Genomic DNA, 13400 nt, shown 5'->3' with positions numbered 1-13400 from the left:
GCCAGTATTGACTTGTTTAATATAAAAGTCATATGTTTGTATTTGTTACGGTTAAATGCTCTTTGTGGTTTCTTGCAGCATGCATGCTCAGCACTGATGAAGTGCTGCTCTCTGTTTCCCTCCAGGTATTCACTGGGATCTTCACAGCCGAAATGGTCCTAAAAATCATTGCCATGGATCCCTATTACTATTTCCAAGAGGGCTGGAATATTTTTGATGGCATTATTGTTAGCCTGAGTTTAATGGAGCTTGGCCTGGCAAATGTGGAGGGGCTGTCTGTGCTTCGTTCCTTCAGACTGGTACCTCTTTGCTTTTCATGTCCCATCTCTCATTAGCATAGCACTTAGTTTTAAATGTATGCTTATATAATGAACGAGTTTGAAAATAGCATTTTTAATTACACTAAGTCGATATCCTCAGAAAATGTACAACCGTGACCTTTGAAGATAAGTACAATTTATTTTCTAAGAATAATAAAAGCAACTGAAAGACTCCACAGTTCAATATGTAGGAGACATATATGTTACAAATACATATGTTCTTTCTGAATTGGTTTTATATCCTGAAATGGTTTTCACTTTATATCTGTAAGCTGAAGAAAGAAAACAGAAAAAGAAGGAAAGAAAGACAAGTAAAATGTTAAGCCCCAGTCAATGCCGGGTTTTTAATCAGGCCCACTCTTATTAGAGGAACGACTCTAAAGCATGTGGAAAGCCAGGAACAGTGGTGCTGTCTCTAAGCCCAGCACTTGGGAGGTGGAGGTGGAAGGACAAGTTCAGAGTTAGCCTCAACTATACCTTAAGTTTGAGGCCAACCTGGGCTACATGAAACTATCACCAAAACCAAGACAAACAAAACAAATTCAAAACATACAAGAATGTTTGATGTGTTTGGTATTTTAAACAATGATATCATAAATCATTTTGATTTATAGCAAAAATATTTACTAGGGTACTTATGTTTTTGTTAGAAATTAATATATATACATATATATACACATTTCAAATTGAACACAGCTTTTAAAAGTCATATGAGCTTATTTCACATCTATTATAAAATAAAGAAAATGTAATTCATACTTTCACATCCTTTTTGATTTCTAGAGTGGAATCTGAGGTGACAGTTGATTCATTAGCAGTGTCTGTAATTAAAGTAGTAATATTTTTCATGGGTGTATCTTTCAATAAATCTGAAATGAAAATTATAAAGAAAAAATTACACTTAAATGATATAACTTGATTTATAATTCTAATATTATTAATACTTTTGGTTTTGATCTGTGTTATGATCGACACATAAAATAATAGCCTGGCTTCCACATGTACAAAATTTCATTTTATTTGATTACAGCTGCGAGTCTTCAAGTTGGCAAAATCTTGGCCCACACTGAATATGCTCATTAAGATCATCGGTAACTCGGTGGGCGCGCTGGGCAACCTGACCCTGGTGTTGGCCATCATTGTCTTCATTTTTGCCGTGGTCGGCATGCAGCTGTTTGGAAAGAGCTACAAGGAGTGTGTCTGCAAGATCAACGAGGATTGCACGCTGCCACGCTGGCACATGCATGACTTCTTCCACTCCTTCCTGATCGTGTTCCGTGTGCTGTGTGGAGAGTGGATAGAGACCATGTGGGACTGCATGGAGGTCGCCGGCCAGACCATGTGCCTTATTGTGTTCATGTTGGTCATGGTGATTGGGAACCTCGTGGTACGTATGTACTGCAGATGTTCATAAATCAGAATGAGTTTGGGCTGTAGGTAGTACGGTGACTTCAGCAGTAAATGTATCTCTAATTTGACTGCCAGCAGCTAAGAGTCCAATCCCCCTACAAGCAGTCACTGAAGGACCATCTTAAAGTTCTCTGGGGCTGGAGCCTCTGTCTGTGACGGTAGAATAAAACTGATGGGCTGTGGAGGGAATGAAGACGGAAGGTGCATTTCATGCTTGGTTGAGGGTTGTTAATAATAAATTGGAGAGCCCTAGATTCTCAACAAACTACCTTTACTTTTTTTTCTTGTCAAAAAATGTGTTTTCTTACCAAGACTAGCTGTATGATGTATAGATAGAAAACAACCCAGGGATCCTGCTTTGCATTATCTATCCTCTTGCCATATGAAGGAACCCAGTAATTACATTTTAAACTAAAAATATCCCTGTACATAAATCTCCTTTTATATCAGACATCCTGTGTTATCCACAGATCACCAGGTATCCTCAGCTGTGAGTCACACAGACTCTGCAAAATGGAGGAGAGAAGGGATGTCCATTATATGAGTCTGGCTAAGCCTTAGACTATTTTAGGGTTTTCTCCACTGTCTACGCTATTTGAACACCGAACTTTTAAAGTATACTTGATGAGAAATAGGTTGACCCTTATGTAAATTGCTGTGTTAGCTATTACAGTTTGCAGCCACTGAACTAAAGAAATCTGTTTCTGCTACATATTGTTTTTGTACAAATTGGCAGATTGTTCAATAAACGTACTGTATGAACACGTGAAAATAGACATTCCATAGACAAATTGGTAAAAGGAAATAATGAAAAATGAAAAATATCTTTTTTCTTGTGACAAGAGCTGCTGTAAGTGGGATTTTTGTCTTTTCCCTGGCGAGGCTGGGTAGATGTGATTTAAATCTTTGCTTTTTTTCCTGCTATTCTCAGCGGAGAAGGGTGTCCACGCTACCATTCTCCTGTCAGTTACCACAGGTAAAAATTATCATGCCCTTCAAACGGTGTGTGACTTTAATGCAGAGCCGGATGTGCACAAAGCTGTCAAAGGAATTTGCTAACCACACCGTAGCAAAGATCTGAGCTCCCTGTCCACTTACCATTCTTCAGCGTGATTCAGTATTAACATGGAACTTTTCCTCTCTTTTCATTTAGGTTCTGAACCTCTTTCTGGCCTTACTGCTGAGTTCCTTTAGCTCAGACAACCTTGCTGCTACTGATGACGATAACGAAATGAACAACCTCCAGATCGCAGTGGGAAGGATGCAAAAGGGAATCGATTATGTGAAAAATAAGATCCGGGAGTGCTTCCGAAAAGCCTTTTTTAGAAAGCCAAAAGTTATAGAAATCCACGAAGGCAACAAAATAGACAGCTGCATGTCCAATAACACGGGCATTGAAATAAGCAAAGAGCTTAATTATCTTAAAGATGGTAATGGGACCACCAGTGGTGTGGGTACTGGAAGCAGTGTGGAAAAATATGTAATCGATGAAAATGACTACATGTCGTTCATAAACAACCCCAGCCTCACTGTGACTGTGCCGATCGCTGTGGGAGAGTCTGACTTTGAAAATTTAAATACTGAAGAGTTCAGCAGTGAGTCAGAACTAGAAGAAAGCAAAGAGGTAAGTGTACTTTTCGGTTCAGGCTGCAGTGTGTGTGTGTGTGTGTGTGTGTGTGTGTGTGTGTGTGTGTGTGTGTGTGTGTGTGTTATCCATGCAGTATGGTTTCTCCAAATTGTTTTTAGGTGCTTCATCAAAAGATATTAATGGGCTGGGTGTGTAGAATGCTTAACAAGCCTGCGTTCCTGTATTACCCAACACCATGTGTAAAAACAACGGAATGTTCTATGGTAATGTTGGAACATCATGAGAAATTGGTAAATGTGTTTAGTTATAGCTTTCCACAGCGGGGAAAAAATCACCATTTGAGCATTTAAAAAGTTCATTTTCTTGATGGCATGAAAGCCTGATTTAAAATGTAACCCTAAAAAAAGATACTACTTAACACATTTTGCCCTTCATTAGTTATTCTTTTTAGAAAAATCAATGAACTGTGTTTTAATGGTGGTTGTGCCATCATTGTGAAAATGTCATGTGGTCTTTACTCACCTTCGAGTATTTCATTCACCACCACAATGGAGTTCATTATCTATGAGAGTACTTTATTTACAAGGAAGGTATGAGCAGGGCCGATGGTTTCCCCCGTTGAAGATGAGCAAACCTATGGCATGCTCTGTGTTGACATGATAGTCCTGAGGATTCACAGGTGAGGTTGTAGTGGAACCACAGAGGGAAGATTTACTCTCGTGTTAGTAGTTGTTAGAATAAAAAAAGGAAAATTTTCTTATGCTCCATGATTTGAACTCTAATGACAATAGCTTAGTTAGTGGCATTAGTTCAATTAAAATGTTTTACTGTTGTTTATTTACGGCCTTTGGACTCAACAGCTGGAAGTTAATCAGCACAGATGGAGTTATAAAAGATATGCTTTAGCTTGAGGGCATAATAACCACACCACAGGAATCAGACCAATGAGGTTTGATTGTGTGAATTCTCATGGAACTTTTGAAAACCAAGGATACCAAGATAATTTGGTCTAAAATCCTTATAGGAAGTTTATAGCATTCCAACTCTTAGTGTCCCCATTCTTATCCTATTTTAGAATATTTCTTAAAAACTTAGAAATATGAACAAAATGAGGTAGCAATGTTCATTTTCGGAGTTGCACTCAGAGTATGTGTAGCAATCTAATTTACATTGCTCATCCTGGTAAACTAAGAATCAATTCCAGCTTTATTTTCCTTTACATGGCATAGATTGATTTAAGAAAAAACACCAAATATCTAGCAGGTATTCATTGACCACTTCGTCCAATTTGGTCAAAGACAAGCTCTGTCACACAGTTCCCAACAAACTCACAAAGTCATTAAAACTCTATTTTGAAGTTTGATCTTACAGGACTGTGATAAATTCTTAGATATTTAAGAATGGGAAGGGCTGTTAAATGAGAGAAGATTGAAATAGGCCTCCTATTTGGGTCACATCATAAAAAGTAACAAGATAATACTCTACAAAGGAAGAGCCAGGACTGATAATGAGCTCCTACTACCAAGGTAGGTAGAGAGTGGGGACAGTGGAAGGGTGTGTTGGTGTGTCTGGAAGCTTCAGATGCAGCGCTTCAAAGGAAGTCAGAGGTTGGAATTGGCTGCACGGTCAGGAAGGAGTATTATGAAACAGAGAAGCAATTAGAAAGGGTTATCTCAGGAACATTTGATATTAAAGTGTAAAGCAGGTCAGACTAAGAGACAATGGAGATTATCTTACGCACTGTTATCACAGTGAGATGATGAAATTCTGGGCTAAAATAATAGGGAACCAAGAGTAACTGGCAATTTGACAGACCTAAGGAATCTGAGGAATCTGAAAAGTGGTAATTACACTGTCTGAAATGGTCTTTTGAGAAAGGTTAGCAGGTTTGTGTGGAAAGAGTTCAATTAGGGATTTCAGTTTTGTACTTCATACTCATGGAGTCTGCATACTGGTGTTCAGTCAATATCTGATCAAAAACATCAGAGAAAAATGTGTCTACTAAATAGACTATTTGGCCATTCTTCCCTGAGCAAATACAGTTTTGTGGAATCATTATTTATACTGTATTTTGTACTACAGATAATCTAGATATGAGAGCACTGCATGTTCTTCAAATGCTAAGCCAGTTTAAATGCAGGATGTGTACATACCATTGGTTGGGATTTTTGTAGTTCTGGAACTGATCCCCTGTAGATCAAGGGATAGTTGGGTCAGGGTGAGAGGTCAGAGCGAAAAGTAAATGGATCAGATAAGGAAAGACTTTAAATTATTATTTGATTCCCTGAAAATAGAAGAGGCCAAAGAAATAATTACAAGCCCAAAATAGAATAAAGCTAAGAATACAATTGCCTGACTAGCCTAAGGTCAAGAAAAGACAGCTTCTTTTGCATTAATAGCATAGACCGATGACAGTGGGGTTATGAAGAATAAACATTTCCATTTGCTTCTGCTAAAAAGCTGGTTTCAATATATTTCAAAACCTCCATAAGATACACAGACATTTCTTTTTTAATGGCTTAAACATCATAAACTTGGAATATTAAGACATGATTCCTCATCATCAATTCCTGGAAAACATTTGTTTCCTAAACAAGAATTTATTATTGGATAATTTTTATAATTCTATACTCTTTCAACCTAGTTTTGAATGCATGAAATCTAATTACAGAAGTTAATGAAATTGTTTTAATCTATAAATGTTAGTGGGAAATCATCAAAGTAAACATAGCTTACTTATATGTTTTTGTGCTTGGTTAAATTTTGAAATGACCCTACAAAGTGATATTAAATACTGCTTGCACTGTGGAGAAGATGAGATGGCATAGAGATTAAGAGCACTCGGTTTGTTTCCCAGCACCCATGTGACAGGCCGCACCTGTCTGGAACTCCAATTCCAGGGGGTCTGACAATCTCCATTACTCCAAAGGCACTGCATATACATGGTACCCATCCATAAATGCAGGAGAACCACTCACATACAGACCACAAATTAAAGAAAATATACTGTTGTGACGATGGGTGGGTAGGGAGGTGAGGGAGGATCTGGAAGGAATTGGGGGAGGGGAAGGAGTAGGCTCAAAATTCATTGTTCTAAATTCTCAACGAATAAGTAAAAATGTTATTATATGTGTTACTTGAACTCAAGTTCTGTTCAACAAACAATAAATTTTATGCTCATTTAACAATAAATTTTATGTGGATGAAACATTTAAATTAGTAACCCCAAAACTTACCCAAAAGCAATAGGAAAATTCTCATATATGCTAACACACAACACATGAGATAGAACTTTAAAAATAAAACAAAAATTGGTATATTCTAAAATTACAGGACAGATTTAGATAAATTTCACCTAAGTATATCTTTGATCTACATCATACATGAACACACCCACACACACCCTGAACAGAGAGAGAGAGAGAGAGAGAGAGAGAGAGAGAGAGAGAGAGGATATTTTGACTTGTTTTTGCTAGTTTCTTGACCACACCAGAAGTAAAACATTTAGTTACACTTTGGAGAGAATATAATATCCTTTGGCTTTGCTCACAGACTAAGCAATCATTAGGCTGAACACAACAGAGTTTTATTACATTTATCCTTAAAAAATAAATTATTTCACAATTGCATGCATTTCCTTCTTTTACATCAGGTAGTAAACCAGTCAGCTTAGATGGTTTGAAAACCTTTGCTACTCAAGTATTTCCACTCATTTCTGTGATAAAATATGACTGGGAACTTCAGCCAGAGATAAATAATCTCTGAAAAGGTTCAAAGATATAGGTGTAAACTCTAGTCTTTTATTTATTACCGAATGTGTACTTCATAAATGTGTTCATTATGTGTGTATGTACATGCCACTTAGGTAAACAGGCTGGAATAGAAACAAATCCAAGGCTTTGCATGAAAAAATGAAGGCATGGATTTCAAAATACTTATTTTTTTAATCTTAAGGAAACTCTTAATTCTACAAATAGTGTGGCAATCTCTAATGTACAGTCTTGGGGTTTTTATGGTTTTAATGTTCTCATAATCATGATCTAATTTAGTGCTTAAAAGATTACTGGCTTATCTTCCCAAAGGAAAGATTTAGAATAAATGCTCTTAATGATCATATTCTCAGCTGAATTCCAAATTCAGTCTAGCAATATCTTATTGTGACCTTCACTTCTGACCATTCTTACTTCTCACAGGCGTGAGACCAAGCTGGAGCCGTCAAGAATGCCGCTCTGGTGTTTTTTAAGCATCCAGAGGCTCAAGCCACCACTTTTACCCAGGTTACCAAAGCAAGTTGTGCTCATTCAGTCACTTCCTAAACGAATTTTGACTGGCCTGCATGCTCCACAGCTCCATTCCTTCCCCTGCCGTGGCAAGGAAGTGTGAGGCTGGCCCAGCTGCTCTCTGCTGAAGCGTGTGACACATCACAGCATGGTCAGGCGAGACGGGCAGTCCCAACGTCATAGTCAAGTCTGCCAATGGGCTTTCCACTTTAGTCTTTTAGAATTTAAAAAGCAATGATTGCATGCCCGATAAGATGTATCACGATATCGATTTTAAACATACTAGAAATGCTTACAGTTCGATATAATCATGGACTTAAGAGAGCATGCATATTTTTCATTTCTGTTTTTTATGTCATTAAAATAAGACCACAACTTTTTTTGTTACTGATGATTCAGCCCTTATATGTAAACTGTGCCACCAAAAGAAGCCTCCAGGGGCTTTTTTTGTGTGTGTGATAGTACTGCCATTTTCAAGTCATTCTGTTCAGATCAACGGGTAGCACTTTGAACTGAACCCATTCCTGTGCTCCAGGTGGAAGCTTGCTTTCATACTTTTGGAAGGGCTCTGTAAAAACAACAGGACAGCAGCGAGATCTTGGTGAAGACAGGTATTAGTCTGAACATGCGTTTGGGCACCATGTATCTTGGACTTCGAATAGTTGGGGTAATTTTGAAAACACACAGCAACCACCATAAAGTAGTCGAAAGGAAGAGTCTGTGCTGTGAGCAGGAAACACACATGGCACCTTGGCCACTAAGTCCTTCCTCTAATGGACTTGTTCTCTTTCACTTGATATTTCCCTGTGTGTATTAATGTCTTCCGAAATGTCCTACCCTAGACTGAGTGTGCAAAAATAATAGTACTTGGAGAATTTCCTGCTTCTGATGGTTGGTTGTAGTTTTATGAGGACCAGGGCCATCTCCTGAGATTACTGTGGCTCTCTGGGTTTGTCAACTTTTTACTCTCCTGACTCAGTGTTCTCCTGTTGGTACTATTGCTTACTGGATCTCAGCCAAAGGGAGGCTCTGGCAGGAAAACTACCCAGAAGCCAAATACAGCTAAGCACTGGCTTTCGGCAAGGCCAGCTTCTACTTCAAACTGAGAGTTGTCTGTAAGTTTAATTTATACATGCATTCTTCTGTAGGGACATTGATCCCTAGTTGCTGAGTACAACCAATTCAGAAATGAAATTTTTCATGAAAAGTAGAAAAATACAGTTGCTGGTGATTTAGCAGAACAGAATGAAAGGGTGTTGTGTGTCGCATGTTCATGGCAGGGACACTCGTTTCTGAAGCTTTTGTGGCGATTTTAAAGAATAAGTGTTTTTACTGAGGTCCTGAGCATTGGACCTATTGGAAAAAAGCACTATGTTGTTTTTAGACATTGTTGGACAATGGGAAAATGACTCGAGCTTTTGATTTCTTGCCTGTGTCCTTCAAACAACCTCTCCAGAGGCGGAGATGGATGTGTGAATAGCCACTTTAACCCATCTGACCTTTAGGGAACTGTCTTGGTGTTCTGCAGAGGAAACCCCCATTAAGTCTGGTTCGGATGGAAATGTTTGTGTCGCTTCTTGAGATAAGTGGTTCGTTCTCTCCTGCTTTCTCGATGCCCTTGACTTACTCTTCACCTACCAAGTAATTGCTTTCCATTTTACATACAATGCTTTTATGATGGCTATTTTTACATAAAAGGAGCACTCAGGGTATTGTTCGTTTAACGTATGTCAAGGAGAAACCAGATGGTGGCAGTTTATATTTTTTTAACCACTCAGCAAGTGGTTGAAGAGAGTTATTAGTTTTAGGCACTTCTTGCCTTGGTCAAGCAATAAACAGCCCCAGTGTATGGCTGCTTGTTCTTTGTGTAAAATGTTTTAAATCAGGATATAGATTTTTATATCCAAATTATCAGACCAAGGCTCTCAAAAGACTTTCTTTGTCTACCTTATGATAAAAATCAAGATTATTGAGAGTAATAGCTCAATTTTTGAGGCAATCTGTAATGGCTGAATCTTTTATTTTGTCTCTTGAACCATACAGCAGTTTGTAAGAGTCAAAAATTTGAGCGCTGATTGAAAATGAAAAGAAATGTGAGCGCATTTCAGTGGAAGTAGGCCAGTTGCTAACATTCTCTTCTATCTCGGAAAGTTAAATTTTATTATCTAATTGGATGAAATCTCAAGAGCGCTATTCTTCACAAGAAGGAATTTCTAGATAAGATCACATGATCTGGGGGGAATGTTCTCATGGCCTGTTTGGTTGCTAACTCTGTCCTTCTTCTGTTGAGATAACCCATTCCTCTCAGGGTGTGGTAGTGGTAGTTAACCTTGAAAGTGTCATAATCAGGTACCATGACTGAGACATGGTTCTTGGATCAGCGAGCAGCTTCCACAGCATTGCGCCAGGCTTCTGCTATAGCCAGGCATGTTTTCTGTGGCTGAGTTCGGCCTGGAGAATGTTGCATCTTAAAACCTGCTTCCCAGCGTGCATTCATAGAGCATAAGCCATCATCCCTCTGTAGACTGAGCAGTCTCTACAAGGGATGGAAGACTCTAACTTTTAAGGGCCATGTAATTGTGGATGAGTTAAGGAGACAATAGTACAAGAAAACAAGATTGAACTTGTACTATGTGGTTTTATATGGAAGCTTTCTGTTGTTATGCCTATATTCCCAGATATGCTTATTTGCTTTAACTCCCTCAGAACAACTATTAACTGTGGCTTTTTAGTGTATTTATGTAATTTTTAATATGGTAAATTTCATTCCTGGTTTCTTTGCTTTTTTGATATCATTGTAGTATCACATCTCTGGCAATATAAATGAAAGTAAGTTTTTCTTTGTATTTATCATCAGTCACTGCTTTTAAATGAATCATATACTTTTCAGTTAATCTGGTAGTCACTTTGGCATAGCGATAAGAATTTTGCCCTCTACTAGAGTATGATTTCTATAGTGTTTGGTATGTAGATTATTTATATTGTAATGATGTGTTGGATTAGTATAGATTGCTCTTATACCAACGTATAAAGTACTTAATTTTCTAGAATGTAAATTAGTGATTTTAAAGTACAAATGTGATTTCTTCATGTATCCAGTGACTCAAGAATACCAGGTAGTATACTGGGCAGTTGATGTCACTTAATCTGGACTCAATTCATGGTTTCATTTACTAATGTAAGCAAAATTGCTACCTTTGAAGTTTTCACATAGTTTATACAGGATTTTCATAGTTTCATGTAATAAAGTATTCACACTTTCCTACAACCGAAATCTGGCCTAAGGGGTTCAAACAGTGTTGTGGCCTTGCTCACCAATGAGATCTCAGCAGGACTAGAGCTCTGACTTGCAAAAGCCGACTCTTTGCCAGCCTCCACAGAGAAGAAGCCTCCTGTAAAAAAAAAAAAAAAAAAAAACCCACAAACAAACAAACAAAAAAAAAAAACCCCACTTATGAGATAGACTCTAGTAGACGACACCATTTTTTTCTACCATTGGTTCACAACAGCCCTAAGGACTTGTAAGAATCCCTCTGAACATTCCTTGGGAAGCTTCCCAGGCCAAAGCTTAAAAAGCTTAACAACTGGAAAACATCTTGGATGGCCACAAAGCAATTTTCCATGCCCCTTAGACAAGAATGGAAAGGGGACAAAGTCTTCCCCACCATTTTGAAGACATGTTGAACCCCAGAGCACTAGGAGATAGAGGGGAACAATAAGACACTTTTCTCCCTACTTTAATATTCAAGCACATAATCTCCAGGGCCAATTGGATATAGACATCATGATATCCAAGCTTTCTAGGTAGAGCCACACATTTTTCATCTTAAGGGAACACAATAGCAAAATTACATCCAGAGGCTCACACTGGGCAAACTGGTCATTCAGGTTAGTAGCTAGTATTATGTGTGCTATGAAGAATTATTTTAAATATTTGTATTTAAATGTAAGATGTAAGTAGAGCATAGGTGAGTAATTTTGATTGAAAATTGAACATAGTGCCATCGGTAAAACGGGAAGTGAAGGGTAAGTATATTTTCGAAAAATTTTACATAAGAGAGCATATGTACATTTTTTATATCTAATGCTTATATTCTCCCCTCAAACTTCTTTATTGAAAGTCTGCTGATATTATATAAAAACATTTGAAAATTTATGTTTCTAGTTTTAAAGCATTTATATTTAATAAAAAGCATTTTCTAATATAGTTAGACTTCATTCAAATCAATTCATTCACATAATTTATCAGAAAGCACATATGAATTTATCTAAACATCATAATTCTCTCTATAAGAGTAACATAAAAATGCATTCTTTTATTCACTCTTCACGAAAAGCAACATAAATATTTAATATCTATTCCATATTTGTTATATATTTGATCTTTAATACATAATATGTATGTGTATTTGGTATATATGTGTAAGTATATGTTTGTGTACATATACATGTATGTGGGTGTTCATTCTATATATATTAACACGCATGCACCTGTATAAATGAGCGTATTTGGCCAAAGGCAGTAAATGTAATGGGCTAAATGGACTGTGAAATTTGACTGAGACAATTGTGGAAGAAAGAATTCATGGAGGAGGTAGACCATGATCATGCTTGGAGGAAATTATTGAGCCTGGTTAGCCAAGAGGAAGAAGATGAAAATGAGCCTTTTTATGACCAATCTCTGAAACCAGGAATACTTTGGTCTCTTACCAGTGCTGATTATGCAGTGGTGTAATTGCACTCACTCATCAAAAACTATAGCACTCACTATATCAGCCGCTGCTGAAGCTGAGTTGCTAGGATCAATTACCCAGTATGTCCTTAGTTATAACAGAAGCTGCCACAACTATCCCAAGTGGCAGTTTTCCTAGGCTTTTCTCTTTTTAAAAAATAAATATATTATGGCTGAAAGAAGTGGAAACTCTCAGGAGGAGAAGGGCTATCTCAGCTTTCCCACATTTCCAAAAGTAAAGGCATGTGATGGTAAGAATTCATAGTCTGTAACAATCCTAAGAGCCATCAGCCCCAAATTATGAGATAGCTTCTCTCTTCAGCACGCTACTCACTTGGTGGGACTATATATTGAATTATATTTTGACTTAAAGCCATTTTCTGTATAGACTTAGTTGGGCATGGTTCCTGTAAGCTTCAAAATAACTGCACAGAGAGCACTACCCTAATGTTATTCTTCAACTTGAGTTCACATCACAAAATATTAAAACCATATTGACATTGGGATTTAATATAAGCCAGGAATTAGGAGCCATATTTCTCCCACTAGAACTTGTGTTTAAGGAGTCATTGAGGCCTTTTTAGAACAGCACATTAACTGCTTCCAAAGGCTAGAGCACTGTGACTCAGACATTTAGATGCTGAAATTAATGGGGCTTGGGAACCATTAGCATGTCCATGAGCAGCTTTTCCACCCTAAAAGCTTGACATCCCCTAAGCCTTGTACGTCATGTCTTTGCCTCAGTTTTCATAAAACATTGCACATTCGTGATGTCTTCCCACATGATCTCAGAAAATGTATTAGATATTTATTCTGGCAACATTAAGGTGGCTATTCTTGCCATGGGTCATGTCACAATGATTTATTCAAAGGGAAAATTTGCAGCCTGATCATACATTGTATTTAGAATGAGCTCCTAATAAAGATTCCAGACAATGTCATTTATGGAGAAATTTCCATTTCATTTAGAATTCTTTGGCAAGTGTTGAATTCATTTATGCAGTTCAAAAAAGAATGAGAGGGGGAGATCCATCATATTCTGCTAGTAAAGTTAGGAGAAAATTATGTAA

The 13400-nt window shown here is 37.5% G+C and overlaps 1 protein-coding gene across 7 annotated transcripts in view; it reads left to right on the top strand.

Moving 5' to 3' along the window:
* The window catches only part of Scn3a (sodium voltage-gated channel alpha subunit 3), a 110754-nt gene that overhangs the window by 66319 nt on the left and 31035 nt on the right, over positions 1–13400 (top strand). For all 7 annotated transcript variants that reach the window (XM_076569578.1, XM_006977167.4, XM_015996004.3 and 4 more), the window contains 3 exons: positions 126–299; positions 1351–1707; positions 2884–3354. In XM_076569578.1, coding sequence (XP_076425693.1) covers positions 126–299; positions 1351–1707; positions 2884–3354 — 1002 coding nt within the window. The remainder of the gene's footprint in view (positions 1–125; positions 300–1350; positions 1708–2883; positions 3355–13400) is intronic.

This window comes from Peromyscus maniculatus, chromosome 4 (genome assembly GCF_049852395.1).
Source record: "Peromyscus maniculatus bairdii isolate BWxNUB_F1_BW_parent chromosome 4, HU_Pman_BW_mat_3.1, whole genome shotgun sequence".
Taxonomy (NCBI): domain Eukaryota; kingdom Metazoa; phylum Chordata; class Mammalia; order Rodentia; family Cricetidae; genus Peromyscus; species Peromyscus maniculatus.
This window is presented reverse-complemented; position numbering and strand designations above follow the sequence as displayed.